General features: G+C 32.4%; 1 protein-coding gene across 11 annotated transcripts in view; it reads left to right on the top strand.

Annotated features, from left to right (window-relative positions):
* Positions 1 to 23902, top strand: part of LOC115880989 (tensin-1-like) — a 458204-nt gene that overhangs the window by 365712 nt on the left and 68590 nt on the right. For all 11 annotated transcript variants that reach the window (XM_030898374.1, XM_030898353.1, XM_030898341.1 and 8 more), the window contains one exon: positions 1235 to 1417. In XM_030898374.1, the coding sequence (XP_030754234.1) occupies positions 1235 to 1417 (183 nt within the window). The remainder of the gene's footprint in view (positions 1 to 1234; positions 1418 to 23902) is intronic.

Here is a 23902-nt window from a genome sequence, read left to right as displayed (position 1 = left end):
GTATAAATGATTAATCAATCGCACACTACAATACATATATGTCAAGTGGGTAATTTAAATGCTATTATTTCAGTGTTCTGTTGTAATGAGTCAATTTATGAGAGCCCAGACAGATTCATCAGTTGTATTAATAGCGGCCGCATGTTTATTAAATTGTTTTAACAACAGAAGACGTGTTTTTTTAATATAGCACGCAATATTTTTAAAAGAGATTGAAAAATAGTAATGTTATTTTGTACATAACACTAAACAGAGCACTTAAAATTATTTTGAGATTTTTGGTTCTAACAAAAAAGCAAAAAAATGTTTCGAAATTAAAAATTTCTACTTTTTTGGGACAAATTTGTCAAAATTTATATCGAACTATTAGCTTTCTGGATTAAAGCTTCATTCAGAACCACGCAATTGGTGGAATAAATTAGTGGTTTCAATTACACTTTATACTTTTTGGTTTACGTTTATTATTTATGTTTAAAAAACACAATTAAAATTAATAAAATATCCTAGCAATAGTTAGTTATCTAACCACAATTTCTCTTGACGGAAGATGATAATGAAGATAATAATAAAGGCCAAAATGACAATTCTCTCAAATTTTAAAGTATAATTATTAGTGGAAAAGTTAAAGGTAAGTATCCTATTTTATAGGGTTTGTTTCTCTCTACAATTTCCTGTTTCACAATGTACCGTTTGTGTCCGGGAAGGGTTCATAGTTTCACAGTTGTCGATTTTCGAAAAAAATCAGTACATGTATTATTTCCTATATTTTTCATTTTATTGATTTTATGGAAAGCACTGTTCATTAAAATGTTGTATCCTATGTTATAGGGCTTGTTTCTCTCTACAATTTCCTGTCTCACAATGTACCGTTTGTGTCTGGGAAGGGATCATAGTTTCATAGTTATCGATTTTCGAAAGAAATCAGTACATGGATATTATTTCGTATATTTTTCATTTTATTGATTTTATGGAAAGCACTGTTCATTAAAATGTTGTATCCTATGTTATAGGGCTTGTTTCTCTCTACAATTTCCTGGTTCACAATGTACCGTTTGTGTCCGGGAAGGGTTCATGACGTTCTGAATACTACATTGAAATTAAAGGAACAAACTTCTACGCTAATTATTACCACTAATTTATTCCACTAATTGCGAGGTTCTGAATGAAGCTTAAAGTCTGCTATATATGTAAAATGTTATCATACTTAAATATAACTTCTTTTTTATTGTTCCAGATCCAAGATTTCCCATTGACGGTGCAGTACAACTTCACTTTTCCTCCGGACCGGATGCCAGGTATCCAGTACCGGCACCAACACCCGCAGTACCGTACATCAGTTTGAACGATGACCCAGTGATAAGAACGGATAGTCCGTTTACTTTGGAGGAGTACGATGAAGAAGACGATTCTGATTCCGGTGAGTTTGATAATCTATAATCATTAGAATTAGATCTTAGACTAATCACACTTGATAACCGTCAGTAATACCATCCATCCAAGTAAAAATAAATAAAGACAATGGAAATCGGTAATTCTTTTAGTTTCAATTTTGAATCATTATCTACCACATCCAAAGAAACGATAGATCTTATTCTTCAGCCTTCTACATTATTTACAATTACCATTTCAATACAAGGCTACAAAATTGTTCTCCCCTTTTGAAATAAACTTTTATTGAATTATTAAAATACCACCAACCAACGAAGATTGAATAAATTATGGAAAATACAGGTCTCTGTAACATTTCGATGTAGAATTTATCTATCAAGCCTTGTTATCTTGATTTCCAGCGCTGTAACGTATCAGTTTCTAACTGATCTAGAGGATAAAATGAAGCAATTACTGGTAATAAGCGCCGCCAGTGGTTTATGTGATTCGTAGTTCTCGTATTGTTGCTGCGGGGACATGAAAAGCCGACAAGAACCGGGATTGGGACCAATTAATGGTGTAGAAAAAAAGAAAATCGCTGTTACCTAAGCAGCAATTTATAGTTGCGATATACCTATTATTTACAATTTAGTTGTTTACTTCTGGGGTGTTTTTATCGTGCTCGTTGCGTTTATCTTAATGTTCTTTTTTATGATTCTTGTAGCTGTAGGTAATTGTTTTCATACGTTAGGTTTTTCTTATTTAAGAGAACCGATATTTTCACGTTTAACCTTTGTTTCATGTGCTTTGATAAGCAAAGACAGAAAGACAGTTAAATCTGTAGTGGGTCTACTAAGAGGGTATTGTGCATTGTGAGCTTAATAGATAAACTGATGCGATTACTTATTTTGCACTACTCATGGAGCCATGCTATAGAAACTCTCGCCAATATATACAAAGAAGCCAAAGCAAAGAGTAGGTAGATTAGGTTAGGTTGCTGGGGTTTGGGATCATATTTGATCCCTCACTCGGAGGCCTTGGGCCCATTGCGATACCCCTGTATTGTTTTACCAAACCTTCCTCTCATTCTTTCTTTGCGTTAAAGCACTTCCAGCTCTTTGCAAAGTTCCCGATGTCGCTGATGTTGGCTTCAGCTGCTTCCTCTAGTCCCTCCAAAAAACCTTACCCTAAAGTTTTAAAGCGTCGGTATTCCAGTGCCGGACAGTGGCACAGCAGGTGCTCTATGGTTTCTTCTTCCTCTCCACATTCTCTTCAGTAGTCGTCGTCGGAAATTTTCCATCTCACGAGGTTTACCCCCGTTTCGGTCCCCACCGGGACAGTTTCAAGTGACGACACCTACAATTATGCGTACTAGGTCCTTTTTGTGCTCTAGTATTTGTTTTGTCTTTTTGCTATCTACCACTGGCCATAGTCTTCAAGCTGTAGCGCAGTCCTCACTGTTCCTATAGCCTCCTTCAGTGTATTGATCGTCACAAGTGGTGAGTCATCTGCCACGGCCTCTCCTCTGGCTCCGTCTTTGGCGAGTCTGCTTCCTGATTGCCCACCACATTGGTGTGGCCTGGCACCCAGCACAGAGTAGCCCCGCCCCGACGCAGCCAGGATAGTGCTTCTCGGCATTCCATCACAGTTTTCGATCTCACTGATTAAAGCAAAGAGTAATTAGGAACTTCAGAGTTCCCATCTGGTAAAGGAGTACGTTACAGAGACGCGATATCCCCAAATCTGTTTACAGCAGCACTAGAAGAAATCTTCCGTCAACTGGACTGGACCAACAAAGGATTAAAAATATATGTAGAAAATATCTTAAACACCTCAGACTCGCTGATGACATAGAGTCCTAATTGCCAATAGTCCTAAAGAACTACAAGTACAAATTAATGAACTAAATACAGCCAGTAGGTCTCAAAATGAATTTAGCAAAAACTAAAGTAATATTCAACGAACTAGTAGACAGAAAAGACATTCTAATAAATAACACAACACTGGAAATACTAGAAGAATATATATGTTTGGAACAACTAATACACAGCTCGGGATCTCTACAAGCAGAAATTGACAGAAGAATTAAGTTAGCATGTAGTACTTATGGAAGAAAACTAATCACATTTAAATCTAGAATGCCACTTTATCTAAAGAAGAAAACATTCGACCAATGTATACTAACAATCATGACCTATGCATATGAAACCTGGATACTTAAAACCGACATTATAAGGAAACTGCAAGTCGTACAATACTCAAAACCAAGAAAGACTGTAAAATAATAGAGTGGGTATAATAAAAAAAAACCCAGGTAATAGATGTCATCCACAGAATCAAATCCATCAAGTAGCAATGGGCATCTGGCAAGAAGGACGGATAATATATGGAGCACAAAAATTACAGCATGGCACCCACGAGGAACTAAGAGACCTAGAAGAAGGCCAAACCTGAGATGGGACCATGATATTAAGAAATTAGCAGGGATAACTGGAGCCCGCAAAGCCAACAATAGACAACAATGGGCCCAAATACAAAGAGAGTATCTAAGTATGTGAGGGAGGCCACACCATAATTGGAAATGGTTGAATAAGCTGAAAATGATGATATCTCATATTATTGTATAAAAATTATAGGTATTTTTGCACACCTTGTTATTTTCTAGTTTTTATCAGTGGAAATTTAGAGAGATGAGATAAAAATCCTCTCATTTCTTTTCATCTGAAGTCTCCTCTCATCAAAATCAATATAATTTTTGACGGTATTGAGGAACAAGCTCTTATACCACACAAATCTTTCAGATAAACACGAGAAAGTACCCTCTCAACTGCGGTATTCGGTGATTACAGACCCGAGAACACCTGTTCGACATCACTAACAGTTTCCTTTAACCCGCAATGATCGAGTAATGATGGTCAATCAGACCGAAATACCCTTCGGTCCGGCTGTTTCTCAATCTCTTTCTCTTCCCACTATGGCATCTGCACGCCACGCCACGCCGCGCCAACAAAAGTCGTGCACGCTGATTTTTTGCCACACACGCTCATCGATGCCGGCTGGTTTATGACCTGCAGTCTCGTTGCGTGTGTAACAAATTTATTTCCGATGATTTGTGTCTGTGGGGCATTCGACTGGCGATGTTTACGGTCAGTTCGATATGTCTAAACGAATTGACAGCGCGGACAGTGGACGAAAAAATGGTTATACAGGGTGGCGCCTTTTGTAACGCGAAGGCGCTAAGGAGAATAACAGTTTTGTAATGAGATAAAATGTTCTTTGTAATAACCCTATATATTAATGAATTTTAGAATTTTAGGAAAAAAAATAAAAGTAAGTTTTATTAGAGAAACATATATATAGTCTGTCCAACGAGAAGATCCTTGACAGTGATAGATGTGTCTGTCATTTTAAATTCAAAGTAGTTTATTTTATTTTACAAAGAAATAAGTTGGTACAACTGGAACGCATAGCAGCAAATAGCAGGAAATTAATATATTTAAAATGTAACTGATAAGGACAAGTGATTACTTCAAAATAGGTATTGTGAAAAAAACTGTATAAAACTGAAAAAATGTAATCGAGATATTTTATTTAATAACAAACGGTATGTGTTAATACAAAACAAACAAGAACAAGACGCCACATACAAAAAAAATATAAAAAAGAACTGTTTCTTACTTTCAAGCTTTATGAAACTTCCCGCATTTATGATTATATTTATCAATATAACTTATGTACAAATACAAACTTGTAATATTCCGCAGGAATAAATAAAACAACATAAATAAACAAACTATTTTATTAATAATAACATTTACTAAATTTTATACCTTAAAGGTTAATTAATTAACTTTAATCTTATTTTTTTTAAACCAGTAGGTACCTTTTGACATTATTTTTCTCTGCAGTACTAAAATCCATTATTTATCTATCGTGTGATGTCGATATAGCTACTCCAGTTTTTAGTACGTGTTTAGTATGGTCCTTCTACCATATTCCAGATGCACTTATCTACGACGAGATGGTATACGAACTTTATTGGTGTATAAGACTTTCTGCCTGGGCAGCGAGTATTAACCATAAACTGTGCTCTGGGCAAAGTTCTGGGTCTACAGTTAATTTTCACTCGATTTTTCCTCCACTTGATTTCAAAAGACACAAAACACACGTAATAACACGAATCAAAATGCATCATCTTCCAAAACGCAGTATTTGACTAAAAGTTGACAAAAAATTCTAACCTATAATTTGGCAAGACTTTGACAAACGTCAAAAATCTAAAGGCGAGTTCATACGCATCGGCGTCCGTTTGTCGTTTATCGTTCCGTCAAACCAATAAAATTGAAATACGATCTGTCATTTTTGAAATAAACCAATAAAACTGGTTAAAAACAACAAGAGACGACGCATGACGGATTTATAATTAAACTCATCCATAGTTAACTTAAAAATTATTAGAAACTTTTTTTAGTTAAATAAATAGATTGGTATGGGACGTCATCTGCTTTTCTTCTGTCATCGTCTGTCGAAATCTTACCTGAGAAAAAAAAACAGAGTATACCACTAAAATGTACGGATTTTGATATAAACTAATCCAAACGAATTAAGCTTGATTTTCATCCATCCGTTGTCCGACGATACGTTGATACGATATTAATTTTATTGGTTAAATTTAAAGGCTTCGATTGGTTAACCGTTTCTAACCAATCGAAGTCTTTAAATTCAACCAATGAAATTAATATCGTATCATCGTATCGCGGACAACGGATGCATGAAAATCAAGCTTTAGGGATCACACACAGGGTCACTTTTATGTATGGAAATGGTCGATTATTAGGTAAAATATAGGAGGTACCGCAAAAAGTTAAACATAAAAGTTATAGGGTTTATAAATATCTATTAGCGGGTAATAAATTTAAGTATACAGGGTCGGTCATAAAGACGTGGCATATCAAAGTTCCATTTTTTAAATAGAACCCCCTGTATATTACTGCATATTTCGGTTCTTCCTTCAATTCTAGACAAATTCAAAATCAAAGCAACCGTTTCCGAGTTATTAACTTTTGAAAATATCACTTAAACAATTCCATTTAATTAATTTCGATGTATTTGGTTTGATTTAATGATGCCATTCTGCCGAAACTGTGATACTGTTGTAATGGGTTTTTAAATTTCTATTAGCTACTAGTAAATTTAAGTACACAGGGTCGGTCATAAAGTTGTGTCACATCAAACTTTTTTTTTTAAATGAAACCCCCTGTATATTATTGCATATTTCAATTCTTCCTTCAATTTTAAGGAACAATTGTAATACACAATAGGTATACATAAATTGAAGAATTGAAATTTTAAACGAAAATTTTGTAATTTCCACATAGATTTGTTATACTTTCATTTTATACATCTATGAATGCTAACTTGAGAACTAATGTCAAATATTATTAAAAATATTATAACATCACAGTTCCGGCATAGATAAATGCAACAAGTTTAGATTGGAAAGCCCGTAAAAATTTTGGGTCGCGAAATTATTTTGGGTCGCGACCATTATACGCGATCTGGCGCTGCTATAGCGGTCGCTAAGAACAACGGCAAACAAAAACAGAAATAATTTTCTCTTGTCAAAGTCAGAATCTTTAAAAATCATAATAATCTTTCAAAATCTAAACCGCTCTCATTAAAGAAATTTCGAAAAGTGTTTATAGCGTCCATTTTCAAAGTTATTATTGCTATCTTGTGAGTTTAATTCAAGTTTTATTTACTCCGGTGATAATTTTGAAATACCGGTACCGGTGGTACTAACCGGTGATAATTTTGAAAAAGTGGCATTAAAAACATAAATAGCTGTGCTGTGAACTGTGAACTGCAAAAACCATCGTGGATCGTGGCATAACGTCGGTTTCCAATGTTTCATAGGTATTTCATACATGCGTCCTTATATAAAATAAAGTTTATTGTATGCAACACACTGTATTTTATTTATAAAATTAAACGAAAATAATAATAAATTTGAATAAACAATATTTGGCGATATAATTCCGGAAAAAGCCGAACCGCTCCGAAATTTTCAAAAGTTTTGGGTCGCGACCGTTGCAAGAATAGCGCCAAATAGTGTTTACATTGTCCTTATGGGCACTTTCCAATCTAAACTTGTTTCATTTATCTATGAGTTCCGGCAGAATGACACTCGGAATGACATCGTTAAATGAATCTGAACATATCGAAATTAATTACATCAAATTGTTTAAGTGATATTTTCAAAAGTCAATAACTAGGAAACGGTTGATTTGAGGTACATTATGTGAATTTCGAATTTTGCTTAGAATTGAAGTAAGAAGCGAAATATGCAATAATATACAAAAGGTTCGATTTAAAAAAATGAGACTTTGATGTGCCACGAATGTATGACCGACCCTGTATACTTAAATATATTACCCGCTAATAGATATTTATAAACCCTAATAACTTTTATATTTAACTTTTTGCGGTACCTCCTATATTTTACCTAATAACCGACCGTTTCCGTACATAACAGCGACCCTGATATTATATTAATTAGTTGATGCACCTTCATTCATTCCTAACATAATTATAAATACTACAAACTGGTAAGAAATAATAAAAATAGGACGAAAAATAAGAAAGTTATTAATTTTTTGGCCGGAGAGTGTATAAAATTCAAAGACTCTTTGTTCTATAACACTGAAAACTGTTTGAAAATAAATTGACCAAACTTCTCAAACGCGCAAAAATCTTTAATAGTCTATCGTCTCAAGACTTGTTTGTTTTGTCTTTTTGTCGCTGGACAAACATGAAAGAAAACCGTCTGAAAAATGGATTTTTCTCTAAAGAAAACGGTGGCTCGCGTAGCTCCGCCTCCACGGCTCGTCATCATCTTCGGACGGTCTAAATTTACGTTGGCGCTTGTTCGTACCGGGTCCAGGGTTATTTCTGGATCCGGTCTATTTCCAGAGAAAACGATCACTGTTTAATCTGTGGTGGGATGGAAAATAAATTGTACTAAATTTAGTACATTTTGTATAGGTCTAATAATTGTACTAAATTTAGTACTTTTTGTTTATCGTGGGTGCATCGGAACACGGGACATAGGACCATGTAAATTTTCAAAATTAGATGATTATATTTTTAGATGATTTTATGCAAAAATTGTATTAGATTTTTTTGAAGAGGCGGCAAAGTTGTCCTCTAGAATTTTGTTTTATTTGGAATATGCATCTAAAAATTATTTGCAAAAATCTACCTTCAAATTACTAAAAATTTATAATACGGCCCAGAGAAAGTTACAATAAAAATACCAGCAAAAATATGATTTCATCATTGTCAAATTCGATGTCACATTTTTTTTTTTTTTTTGGTTTACAAGAATTTATGTGGTTTGGAAAGGATAGATATTTTTTTCTGAATTAGAATGATCATCTAGAAATGAATTAGTTGAACTGAGAATAGTATTCGCGGAGTATGATTTGATTGTGTTCATTACCAGGGTTCGGAAGTAGTTAATTAAGACCTAATTTACCTGATTAAGTACATGAAGTTTTTCTTTAAAAACTATGTATTTTCCCGTTCATTAACTACATAAAAACTACGTTAGTAAACTACGTGTTTATATTATGATAAAAAAACTATCCTATAAATAAAAATGTTATTTTTGATAGAAACATGTAATGCATAGGCTGTTTATTTAATTAAAGAATTATAAATTCATAAAAGACAAAATATAATGGATAACACAATATATTAAAATTACTATAAAATACCAAAACTCAAAACATTTTAACACAATCAAAGTACAAATATAAAATATCATAAAATTTTAATCATCTGGTTACTAATCTTTGTCAAGACATTGTAGAAAGTATTTTTCAATCTGATTTATAAATATTATGTTCTGTAATATGATCATCAGTTTAATAATTTTCCTTTGTACGGGGAGTCTAAGTAATATGATGCAAATGATTATATTTATTTAAAGCCACATTTCTTCTATTTTCTCAAATACATTAGGTATGTGTTTTCTAAACCTTCAACTTATTATAACCTCACCTCAAATCTTTGATATTTGAAAGTTATATACATAGGTTACATAAACTACACCCTCTCCATAAACTACATTAACTACACGTAATGCAGTTTTCCTAACCCTGTTCATTACTCACTATCACTTGCAGGCCTCGCTCATACCACATACATCCACAATAATTTAACAAACAAAAGAAATATTTCTAATTAAAGGAACTTTATTAAACTATACTAATTAATAAAATATTTTAATATTTACATAATTCCCCATTCACAGCCAAACAATACCCCAAATGATTGTAAAATTCACGCCTCACAATACAAAGCTGCCAAGGGGAGAATCTTTAGCATTCCACAAAGATGTCGTTTTCAGTTCACCTAAATTTCTGTATTTAATATAAAGACGGTTTTGAGTGTTCTCTACGGGAAGAAGTCGTTCGGCGAAAGATCCTGTGGTCTTTTCCTAATGTAACCTCAATAGACTAGATATCCGTGGAAGCGTTGAATAATGAAACCATTATTCACTAGTGAATAATGAATATTATTATTATTTCATAAACTCATGTATAATAATCAAATCATAGACGAGTCGTGGAAAATAGTATATAATTCAACGAGCATATAATGGTGGCTGTTATTCACGCTGATGAAGTTTGGTTTGGTTCGGTCTGACTCGCCTGCGGCTCATGTCATAAATCATCCAAGTGAATAACAGCCATTATATGCGAGTAGAATACTACTATACTTTATCCAGGACTATCAAAAAAATTTAGATAATATTAATATAAGTTTTATTTTTAAAAAACAACTTTTGAAACCCCCCATAGATGAATGCAAAAAATAACATTGGAACTTCAAATTTTTAAAGCGAATTTTAGAATGCAAAAAGTGACATTTAAAACTTCAAATTTTTAAATCGAATTTTAGAGTAGAAAATGAGGGAATTTTAACATTGTTTCTTCGTAATGGTGTTTAATAATTTGTTTACATGTGGAGATATAACATGAGAGAGTTATTAAAAAGGAAAAAATATTTTACAAATCTTATGACAAGAAAAACAACTTTTGGAACACCCTATAGATGAATGCAAAAAGTGACATTAAAAACTTCAAATAGCTCTTGTTTGGAGTTTGGATCGAGATAACCGTGGAAGCGGTGAATAATGAAACCATTATTCACTAGCGAATAATGAATATTATTGTTATTTCATGAACTCGTGTATAATAATCAAATAATTATAGACGAGTCGTGGATAAAAGTATTTTAAGTAGTCTTTTCAAAAAAATAATCCACCACCAAGGTATAGGTATTATTTATTTTATAAGTTGCAAAAATAAGACTTTTTTGAGAAAACATTCACAGTTTGTTTTTAAAGTGTTAACAGCTCTGAATTGCTACTTTTATTTTTCACTGTGAAAATATGTTCGGCAGTGTAGTATCTCTAATTGTAAGAGTTACAAAATTTGCTCAAACCTAAGATCGTCTTATTGAACTCTCTCACTCTCATACAACATGCAATAATTCTCTAGTACATTTTTAAAAACGAAATTACCCAACCCTGAACGGTAGTACGATCGGATATCGAGTGGTCGTCTGGCACACACGAAATTTTCACTGTTCTTTTTTCCAATTTTTCGGATTGGGATCCGCGATACGGCTTTTCTTTCCGAACAGTTATATAAGACAGGCGAACATGTGTGATAGTTCTGACAAGTGGCAGTTTTTTCTTTTAAAATTAGATATCCACGATTTATTTTGAATCCATTGTGTAATTAAAAATAACTTCATTGAGTCGATTTGAGTTGTTGGTAAGTGTTTGTTTTGATAAATAAGTCACCTAAATATAACTAAATAAATTTTTAATAAAAATATTAATTTGTATATTATATTTATTTATAATATTGCATTGGTAACCCATGTGCACGTCCCTAGTGAATATATCGATATTTTTTAAGCATTAAAATATGTAGCACTTATAGTACATAACATTAACCGTCAAAATTATGACTTGATGATCATTGTGATTGATCATCTCTCGTGAGGAATCTCTCCACGAGAGATGGTAAATGTTTTTTGAAACGCCCTGTATAAATGTATCAATCAGTTTTATGCTTCAAAGTTTTTACAATTCTAATACATATTGTTGTGGATATTTTGCCAATTTTACATTTATGTTATACAAATGTCATGAATCTTAATAACTGCAGTAAAAATAAATGTTACCTAAATTCTCTGTTAGCTGATCGAAAAATATAAAATTCATAAAAAAATAACACGAAATAATATTATATAGTGTATAGTATGTGTGTTATAAATAAAAGTATCAAACTGTTATTGTCCGACGTAAAATAATATAAATTCCTATCGAAAAACAAATCAGTTCGGATCGTTTTGCAGGCCTGGCATATAAAAACGTATTTTTGGAAAATATATCGCCCGATTTATGTCAAACAATAATAATGGATCGCCTGGATGTGAATAATCCGCTATAAATTTTCATATTGCCGAATTTTTGTATTGTTAATGGGGCTAGGTCACACTGAAGTGGAATTATTGAAATATTTTTGTAACTTGTTTAATTATGACGGCAAGTCTATCCTTTGGTCTAACCCATTTTTTATTGCGAAAATTTTTCGAAAACGGTTTGATTCGGTGCTCTTTCTTGCATCTGTAGTCATGAAATTAACAACTTTGATTCATCTGATTGGGCAATTGGGAAATTTATTGTAGAAATATACAGGGTGGGTCTTAAATAAGTGCAAATAGTTTAAGGCTATATTCCGTTGCAAAACCAGGCGAACCAGACCGGTAAACTACAGTAAAGAACGGTTCCTGAAAAACATCGGTTTGATACGGAACGGTTTGGTAAAATAGTGGAAATGTCAAATGTTGAAGTTTTGTAAATTTCAATACCTTTATTATAAAATTTACCTTTTATGCATATTTAAGGTACCTATTCTCTGCTTTTACGTTTGCTTCTTCTTTTCAATGGAGTTTAATATTGAAAAATACTTTATTAATGAACTGTTAAATTAGTTAGACAGCTCGAGTGAAGATTTGCGGGTCCAATATTAAAATAGATCAATAATAAATAAACAAATCTAGTCAATAGTTATATTTTTATAGCTTAAAAAACATTCACGATTACTTGTCTTGTTTCTCATGTTTTCTTAAATGTTCCTGACTTTAAGAAACAATGGCTGCATAAGTTTAAAAAGGTTTGGTCCTAAAAAGTCATTCTATTTAGTTAATGACATTTATTTACCATTAATTACTACCTACCACCATTACTTTTGGATATAAATACAAAATATTATTATAAATTTTAGAAATTAAATGAGAATTTTACTCGAACTTCCGATATTTGCTTGATTTCTGTCACATAAATGACATTGATTGACAAACAAAATCAGAAAAACCAGCCTTCTCGCCATCTTCTCGCGCTGGTTAGTTTGGTGCCAATTATGATAGATATTTTTCAGGAACCGTGTTCCGTAATAAGAAAACTTTCAGGAAACCGATAGAAACGGAACATAAAACCATAACCAAGTTAAGCAACGGAATACACCCTTAGTGGTTGTATATTCCGGCCCCAGGAAATCGTCTATGACTTTTTTTCGCAAAAAAGGTGTCGAAAATCATGCACCTTCTTTTAAATTTTCCTGTAATAGACTTTTTAGAACTGCCTGTTTACCGCAAATTTTCCTAAATTATAATTTCTTAATCTCTGATATTACCATTGTTACGGCACTAAAAAAAGGGATGCAAATGCAGAAAAAAATCAATGGGCTCAAGTGGCTCTCAATTTTTTTTTTGAAATAAATAATTTTTTAAAATTTTGAAATTGAATTTCCCATTGAATATCGGAATAATATACTGCGTGTTCCATTTAAAATAAGAGTAACTTGCTTTTAAATGTGACCAATGTTCAATATTAATTTTGTCTCACCCTGTATAACTTTTTGGGTTAAGTTTTAATTTCATTTAGAGTACAATGGTTATTTAATTACATATTAGGCTATACTGGGTAAATTCCAATTTACGTAGATTTTATTGAAATTTCAAATTTGTTTTTCATTTTTAGAACAAAATGTTAAATATATCAAAAACCTTACATTTTAGCCATATACTTCTCAAATAAAACTCACCTTTATTTTTCTCCTAGAATCCGAAAATCAATTAATATATAGGGTGTTCCATTACAAAAAACACATCTTTGATGTGTAACTTCTTTTTGGAACACCCTGTAGAACTCAATATAATTTTAAAAAATGCTCTAAGCTAACCTAAAAATGCTCACAAAATTTAATTTCATTACAAACTGTCCTTCTCCTTGGAGCCTCCGCGTCGTATGAGAGGCGCCACCCTCTATATTTCCACCCCAGAAACACGATTATATGAGGTTTTTTTCGCGAAAAAAAAATTGAAAAATTTACAAGAAAGACAACCCACAAAAGATCCAGTGGTTCTCAAAATTTAAACAAAAACTCTTTTTTTTGAAAATATTCAAAGTAAAATAACTCGGTTATTTTGGACTTATTTGAAAAACTAAAGAGAAAATATGTTTCTTTTATCGAGATCTACCAGCCCTGAAAATATTTGCACTTATTTATGTAGAAAACTGATAAAATGATTCCTCAAAAATGTTTGGACTGATGTGAGATACGTATTCTTTAAAATCGCGATTTATACTGACATACCATGACCACACCGCGTCTGGTTTTGGTCAACCACACTCTCTCCCACACACTCATACCTATTAACGCCCGCTAGTTTCGATACACATCGAATGGTCATCTTGACGGTCTTTATATCTCGGTAGATTGACCGGTACCACCTATGGGTACCACCGCACAGTCAGTCAGTGAAGTGCGGTGGGCGTTTCAGCTTAATAAAAACCGTAAAAACGGTGACTAACGTAAGTGAGGTTATACTTCTGATATTGCATGGATCGTTTTTTTTTTCTTTTTAGTCGTTAAGTAATTTCTTAAAGCTACAATAATTTAACAACCATTAAAATTCTGAATATTCCTACTGTTTCAAAACAAAATAGATTAAATTTGCTTCACACTCAGGCCCGGTTGTGCAAACATACCTTAAACACGAGTTCAAGCGAACTTTGAAAAACGCTGAACTCAGCAATTCTATTTAGGTATATTTTTTCTTGTAGTATAAGATGGTTTAAAAAGCCCAATTTAAGCATCGAAAAAATTAAACCTTGAAAAAAGGAAGTAACAAACGAAAATGGAACATATAAAGTTAAAGGACCATAAATTAAAACAATACATACAACTTCTTATTACCAATTTCAAATATATTTTATTGTATATTGGATACCTTCTGGCATTTTTTTAAACCTACAGTATGTCCCCGGATTGTCTTTACAAGAGAAAAACTTTTTTATGATTGACATTTTGAGAAAAACGCATACTTCCTAAAATTTTTTGCTTGTTCTAAAATGGTTAATCTCGTATATACTTTTCTAAATTTGCATACCATTTTAGAGAAAACTTAAAAAACTATGAAAATTTAGTTGAAAGTCCTATTATTAATTTCCATTAAGGTCATATTTGTTACTGCTGTTAAAATATCACCATTTTCCGAGAACTATTATTACCCTTTTCATAGAAATGAACTAAATAAATTTTGTACTTCTTTAACATTTTAAAATAGCAAAAAATATGAATCCAAAATATCCTTTATGGGTATTTCGCCACTGCAAGAAAAATCTACGAAATAAAATAGTTATTTTTTGTAAACACTTTTGCGTTAATCTCAAACGGAAACTACTGGTCAGAAGTTAGGTTTGGTTTGGTTAGATATACAAATTTGCCTAACGAACAAAAAAACGTTTCATAAAGTTTATCTCTTTCCGTCGTCGGAAGCAAAAAAAATACAAAGAATAAAGAAAAAAAACTATTTAAAATATTTAAATTCAACTATTCGAGAACACTTTAGTTTTTTAAAACAGATACGTCTACAAAAACCGTTGACGTTAAAATGACATTATATCAAGTTAAACTTCAAAATTAACAATTACTATCTGATAACAATTACTTAGTAAGGTAAAACCAAAAAGCCCCAAACTTTCTGTATGGTTATTTTTAATTTTTACGTATTTTATGTTTTTTTATGTTACGTTCTTTAAAATCAAAGAAGCGATTGCCATACATTACTAACATCTACAGCATTAAAATTTTGCATTAAAAAAGCCTCTTTTATTTTTCTTTTAGAGACTATCGCTTCTTTCATTATAATTTTTGCGTTGTTAACATCTAATCTGTGTCCTGTGTCCCATAAATGCTGACAAATCTTAGATTTGTGAAAATGGCCCTTTCTTAAATAATCTCTATGTTCTTTAATTCGAACATTTAAGGGTCTAGATGTTTCATCAATATAAAATTTATCACATTCACTTGGGATTTTGTATATTACATTTTTTGTTTGTTGTCCGGTGTTCATTGGTTTAGTGTGGGTTAAACTGGATCTAAGTGTATTTTGTGTTTTGAAGGATAGTACCAATACATCATACATATTCACAATTTTTTGCATATTTTGTTGAGTATAAGTTTGACAAATGTCAGTTTTAAATCTGACGTCTGAAAAAGAAAATCAAAAATCGCGATATGTTAGTTTTGAGGGTGGCTTACAACTGTTAGTTGCTCACCCTATATATGTAATAGTAAAATATATAGGATACAAACAATTCCAAGAATGTGAAGCTTATTATAGCTGCACAATTTAGTAGTAAAAAAGGCGAAAATTACACCGTTTTGTAATAATACATTGATTTATTGACATTATTAATGTACTTTTTGCTTCCAATGCATATGTATTAATATAATTATCCAATTATCGAGTTTATTATAGTATTATCGGCACTACAAACACAAGCTGAATTTTGTAAAGATTATAAATCAAAATACATACTATATTGCAATTATTAAACTGTTATTATAAATTAAAACTATTTATATTAACTTATTTTTCTGTGATAATTAATTATTAGTATTAGGTATTATTGAATATGTATATTATAATAATATAGTTATTGACATACTTGATGATTAATTATTGCCATAGAATGCACACAGAACACACGATAAATAAATACTTTTCAACAAAGTTACGAACTTGAATCCATAAATATGATTATAGAAAATCTTTATCATAAAAATGTCAAGAATTAAAACTGTTTACGTTGATTAATAATAATTGCTCTAAATACTAAAAAACTGAATTTTGTATGAGTATTAGACAGTGTGGTAAAAAGTAACACCCTATAAATTTTATTTCATTCTTTGACGAATGCTTATTTATAGCAGAGACGTTCATTTTCATAACTTATTATTATAGTAATTTGTGAGTCAAATTCACAATTATTTACAAAAATTTATTAATTAAAACAATTAAGTATGTAATTAACTACTTTTTGGGCGGAAATAATGGTCTATTTATTTGGTATACTCTTTACAAAAATTTAAATAGTTTTCTTTTTATAAACAAATGGGCTTGCAATATTATTATTTTTACCACCAACAAAGCAACATTTTGTACATATGTTGCTTTAAAAAAGTCTAAAATACCAATATTCCATGGGTATAGTGATAAATGAGGTCTAAATTATAAGGAAATACATTTTCTACGAAAACTTGAAGAGATAAGTAAAAAATGGTATAATACAATTTAATAGACAATTAAATTGTGCATGTGATTCTCGTAAAATATACAGGGTGTTCCGTTTAAATTAAAGAAGTTATTGCCGTTTAAAGCTAGTAATTATTTAATATAAATTTTTGGACACTCTGTATAAGGTAGTATAATTTTTAATATTGCAACACAATACCTAATCAATAAATAATCTTCAGTAACTATTTAGTATTAAAAACTTTCATACCCTTGGAGAAATAAAGCCTTAAATTTTTTACTGTAATTTCACAAAATTGAAAATATTTCACAAACGGTAAGGTTTAAGTGTGATAAACCTTAATCAAATTTACCTTTATTTAAATCGTAGAATCTAAAAATAGAATGATATACAGGATGTTCCATTTAAAAAAATACAACTATAATATTTTTTAATTATTTGGGGCACTCTGTATCTTGAAAAATTATTTTTAAAGTGTAGCTCTAATCAACGAACCCAAAATTTGCAATTTGTAAAAATCTAATCGTTTAGCTACAATACTCCATGGCGTATGTGGTGAGCAACCCTGTATATGGAAACCATTCTCACCTAATAGATCTTTTTAATATCACCTAGAACACGAATCTAACGGCTCAAGTAGACCGTAAATAGTAATAAAATTTGAAGAAACCAGCTCACGCCTTAGTTGTTATTTGTTTTTCGCATATATTCGCTGCCAAATACATACTGCGAGAACGCCTACGATACAGAGAACGATTTTTGTGATCGTCGACACGTAAATGATTGAATGCTGGTACCGTTTTGGTCAGGGAAATTTAGAACATCTGGTGTATAAGTCGAGTTATGCGGCATTTCTAAAGTTGGGAAGGTTCGATATAGAATATCGGTCTATACTAGAAAAATCCACTTTCAAAACATAGCCATAGCAACTGTTAAAATTGTCTTATATCTATCAAAAATAGTAGATAAAATAGTACTTTAACAGCGAGGATAGGTTAAAAACTTTATTTCTTCTCGCACGTTTATTAATTACTTCCAGTTTTGAATTTTTTTTAAGTCTTTTTCATAAGTTATTCGGGATTTAAATGGAAGTAGTTTGGATATGGCGTTTGTCGCCTCAGCCTGAATATCTGTTGGTAATTTACTTATTTCGTTTTGAGCCATTTTTGGCTCCAATTCAATCAGCAATCGACACGAAAGAGAATTAAAAAATATTGACTCAAAACTGACAACTAAAGAGACAGCTTTATTTATTTGTCAAATTACATAGAAACCAACGCCACCCCAGCACAATATTTTTTCTACTCGTAATAAATTCCTTGAAATAATAATTTCTGAATATTTTTTAAAACGTAGCTATGGAAAAAAGTATTGTTTTATACACGACGATAAAATTGCATTATCGTCTCCCGAAATTAATTCACTCGCGATTTCATTGCTCGTGAATTAATCTTTTCGGTCGACGATATAAAATACCATTTTATCGTCTTGTATAAAAAATAACTATTTCTAAAATCTCTTAATATACCATATATATATTAACTAAAGAATATCGACTTCAAACTGCATTCTGTGAAGTCAAGCCGGTGAAATGGGTATATAAATCTTCTGAAGGAATTTGCATAAGTCGCTCAGTTAGCTGTGCTCAAGCGTAGTGCGCAAGCCTGGATTTTGAATTATCGATCGGATGGACCGATTATCTAGTTGTCTCTAACTCGGCTTCAGCTCAAACACATTGCAGGGATAGGCGATAATCCGTATATATTTGATATGTATATGTAATATACATATACACTCACGGGTACGAAAAACGGACACCTTAAAATTTTCATGTATTTTAAAGTGTCATATGTTGTGTTCTAGTGGACCAATTTTGATTATTTTTTAAGCAATTTGTAGCTACATTATTTGAATTTTTAGTATCGATCTAAATTAAAAATGAAAGCCTCCATCTGTCAATTATACAAGGGAAAACAAAATGTTGTATTTGTACTAAAACACTCCTTAATATTTTAGAAACCCTAAAAACTGGTTTAAGGTTGTACATACTTTCATGCAATAAAAAATAATTCAAATATTAAAAATTATTTAAACACTTAAAAAATTAAGTATCGGCTATTTATTTCTGACAGATAGATTACAGATGCACAGGTATGGATTTCACTATATCTCTTGAATATAAATTTGCTCATCAAATAGAATACTTGAACGCTTTAAGAAGTATATGTCCTCCGGTAGATATAATAATATGCCTAAAATAAGAATGATATTGAAAAACCTATTCAATAGTAATATTGGTGATACTCGAAACTGTCAGACGTAAGTATCTGTTTAGAAATGTTGGTATTCACTGTACACTTTTACACCAATGATGCCGAAGGCTATTTCTTCAAACAAAATAAAATTAATCATTATTATTGGCACGTATCTAATAATTTTTTTGTAAAATAATACAAAAAAGAAGAAAATAAATAACAGCATAGATCAGCAACGTCAGTCATAGTATATTGGTACATACCGAGTAAGAAGAGTTTAGTTACTGTAGAGGGATTAAATAGATTTCGATACATTAATAAGATATTTTTTCCTAGTTTTGTATAAGAAAAAGTCTCGTATCGCCCCTAAACCAACGTATCTTTTCAATATCTGGTTTATAATTGCATTGGCGAGGTATTTTGTGGTATATTTTGTAAACCAAAGTTTTTTTATGTAGTGCTTGTAGAAATAATACATATCAAAGACTCTTTGTGTCTGTGCTCTAATATGTCGATGTTATGGGATTTTGTATGGCTTGGGGAATTGTAACCGGTTTCCTGAATCGTACCATTCGCAAAACTTTAGAAAAATTGGAACTGTTGAAATAATGCTGGAAGAAATCTTCCGTCAACTGAAATGGACCAATAAAGGATTAAAAATAGATGGAGAATACCTTATTTGCTGATGACATAGTCCTAATTGCCAATAGTCCTGTAGAACTTGAAGTCATCAAGAAACAAGAATAAATTAACGAATTAAATACAGCCAGCAATAAAATAGGCCTCAAAATGAATTTAGCAAAAACTAAAGTAATGTACAACGAACTAGTGGAAAGAAAAGACATTCTAATAAATAACACAACAGTGGAAATAGTAGACGAATAGTATTTGGGACAACTAATACACAGCTCGGGATCTCTACTACCAGAAATCAACAAAAGAATTAACTTAGCATGGAGTACTTGTGGAAGAAACTCTCAAATCTAAAATACCGTTTTATCTAAAAAATAAAACATTCGACCAATGTGTACTACCAGTCATGTCCTATGCATGGGAAACCTGGACACTTAAAACGGACATTATAAGGAAACTGCAGGTTGCACAACGCTCAATGGAACGAAATACGTATGTAAATATGTATATGTAAATAACCAAGAGAGACCGTAAAAGAATAGAGTGGATACGACAAAAAAAAACAAGATATAGAAGATATGAAACTAAACACTCGCAATAATCACAACTACCCACTCCCAAAAATTTGGTAAATTTTGAAAATTCAAACTTTTTAAAAAATTTAAAACGAGCTATTTCCTTGGAACAAACGCCGTTGGCATTTGACGTTATAAACAACTTAATTAAAAATTGGAACTTCCCATGCTATTAAATTTTATAACGTATAGATTTAAAACTAGACCATGATTGGAAGAGTCTCTCTATGAAGAAAAGAGAATACAGGCTTCGTGGTTGTTGTTGTCGTCGGCAAGTTCGTGGCGGTGAAAAGAATTTGCGCCCATATACGGCAGGCAATTAGTAGTTTAAATACGGAATAGAGCGAGATGAGGAACGGATTGGAACGGTCCTTCGAGCGAGACCATTTTCGTAAGGTGACTTTCTTTTTTGCGATGCGATTCTTCTACCGCTGCTGCCGGTAGGTTCATTCTCTACATGGTTTGGTTTTCAAAGGCGACGCTAGTAGATTTATTTGTAGGAACGCAGCCCCATACAATTTCAACTATTTTATCGCTTTCATTATCATATCGTTGAAAAAGTTATTTCTTTTACCAGTCAGAAAATACACTTTTTCTGTATAATTTTTCCATCATAAACAATGTTCTTCCTAGGCCTAATCGGGGAATGAACATCAGAGGTCGGATTTATTGCTACAAATCTAAATAAAAAAAATTGTGTGTGCACTATGTGCGCATATTTGAAATGAAACTACACAACTATTAAACTGAAGAATTTGAAAGATACATACTTTTTTATGAATGCTTTTTATAAACATAAAAAAATTAGAGTTAATATAAAACTTATACTATTTATTCTAGCTTTATAATTTTATAATGTTTTTTTTTATAAAAAAAAATGATAATTCTATCATCCTGTTGGATAGCTCTGGCAGCTGTGGCCATTAAACCAAAATACTACTACATCTATATCTCTGACTACTACTAACTGCTACTAACCAACAATTTGTTTTGTGTGGTCTGTTTTTGTTTAACTGTTTTGTTAGTGTTAGGGATTTATTTTTAAATTAATTTTAATCCTACAACCAGTAAACACAGAAAATATGTATTTCTTTTGCATAATCAAAATTGTCACTCTAAATTTTACATAACCAAATTGTCACTCTAAATCGCTGTCTTTTTTAGACAGATGTCACTTGTCTTGTCATTATTCAATTCATTATTCGAATTCTCGGAATGCTTTTAATAAAAGTTTCATCTTAAAATAAAATTTTAATCAATCACAGTTGTTTATCTCCATCATTTACCGGGTTAATAATAGAGAAATTACAGTTCAATTACAAACAATTCATTATTTATAATGATTTACAGTAATTTTATTAAATTATGCGGATCTGGTTGATTATTGGTCTGAAATAAATATGACAGTGTCTTCCAATGAAAATACGAGTTACTAACTCTAAATTCTAATTCTGAGCTGGCAAATGAGCTAGATGCTTTACCTAGACCGTTATTCAGAAGCTGCAAACCTATGGATGAAAATATGCATGAAATTAAGGTTGGCACAGTATCAAGTTTATTATAGTGATTTTCTTAGCCGCGTACGGTACAGATCGTTACCCAGTGTTGCCACAAGCTTATTTTTTATCGGGGTGGATTATCACGAGATTCTTCTTAAAGTGCCTTCTCCATTCAGTGAAGATCGGCAACAACCATGGCAAATTCCTTTCTATTTTTCGCTCTTCTCAGCAAAGTATGTGAGTCCAGGCCTGTCCAATCTCTGATGTTCTTCAGCCAGGAGCATTGCCGTCGTCCGGGTCCGCGCTTTCCCTCAATTTTACCTTCGATGATGAGCTGAAGGAATTCATACTTGCTATGTCTCATGATATGGCCCAAGTAGGCTGCTTTCCTCTTTTTTATTATGTCGAAGAGTTCTCGGTCCTTGTTCAGTTGGTTTAGAACTCGTTTATTCGAGACACGGTCAGTCCATGGTATTCTCAGCATTCTGCGATATACCCACATCTCAAATGCTTCCAACTTATTCATTGCGCTTACTTTGAGTGTCCACGACTCAACCCCGTAGAGAAGTGTGGAAAGTACGTAGCACTTGACGAAGTTGTCTTTTATATGGATGTTGAGACGTTTATCGCACAGTAGGTTCCACAATTTTAGGAAGTTTGATCTAGCCATCTCATAGTTTTCACTAATCCAACTGCCCAAATATCTAAACTTTGAGACTCTTGCTATTGGTGTCTCACCTACGACTATCTCCGTTGCCTGTCTTGCATCTCTATTTATCACCATGACTTTTGTTTTGTTTGTATTTATCCTGAGACCCATTGAGTCGCCCACCGAGGACAGTCTATCAAGAAGTCTTTGCAGGCCCTCAGTGGTGTCTGCAATAACGACGGTATCATCAGCATATCTCATGTTGTTAATCAGCCTGCCATTCACTTTTATGCCGTCTTCTGATCCCTCAAGCGCATTTCGAAATATTAGTTCGGAGTACATATTGAATAGCATAGGGCTCAATACGCATCCTTGCCTAACTCCACGCTTGATAGGTATTGCTGTTGTTTCAGTGTCCTGTAGTTTTACTGTCGCTACTTGTTGCTCGTATAGCTTTTGGATAATTTTGGTCTTGGGTATCCAGGCCTCTTCTTTCAAGGATGCTCAGCAATTCCCTGTGGTTGACGCAGTCGAATGCCTTCGTGTAGTCTATGAAGCATAGGTGTACCTCCTTTCGTTGATCTCTGCACTTCTGCAAAAGCACCGATAGCGCAAACAGGGCTTCTCTCGTCCCCAGTCCCTCGCGAAATCCCATTTGCTGTTCACTTATGTCTAGCTCACATTTTCTTCGGATTCGATTATGCAGAACCTTTAAAAACAGCTTTAGGAATTGACTCATCAGACTTATTAAACGAAACTCATCACATCTTTTTGCACCAGTTTTTTTAGGAATAGGTATAAATGTCGACCTTAGCCAGTCCTGCGGTATGTTTCCGGTATTGTATACAGAATTGGAAGAGGTTTACCAATAACTTTAAATTGTCTCCGTTTATTAGTTTTATCACGAGATAGTGGGGTTAAATCGTTTCACAAAGGGGCAGGCCTACCCCGAGTGGGGTAGCTGTGGCAACTGCCACTATTACTTTTCCTCTCGCCAACCCGCGTGTCATGGTCGTGTCGCGGCCGTCATTCTTTATTTTTTTACTCCCAACACGCGTAAAGAAGTTTCACTTTAAAAGTAAGAATATGTTTTTATCGATCCTGTATCGATACTCTAAACTGGCGTGAATTGCATGAAGAATCGATGGATTCAAATCAATCAAACTACTTTAACTTTTTCATTACTAATTTCCTCTTGACAAAATAGCAGCGCGGAAAAAAATATTGACAGAAAT

Source organism: Sitophilus oryzae, unplaced genomic scaffold (genome assembly GCF_002938485.1).
Source record: "Sitophilus oryzae breed Bouriz unplaced genomic scaffold, Soryzae_2.0 scaffold_1107_pilon_pilon, whole genome shotgun sequence".
NCBI classification, from domain to species: domain Eukaryota; kingdom Metazoa; phylum Arthropoda; class Insecta; order Coleoptera; family Curculionidae; genus Sitophilus; species Sitophilus oryzae.
Note: the sequence above shows the minus strand (reverse complement) of the source record. Positions and strands in the feature narration are given on the sequence as shown.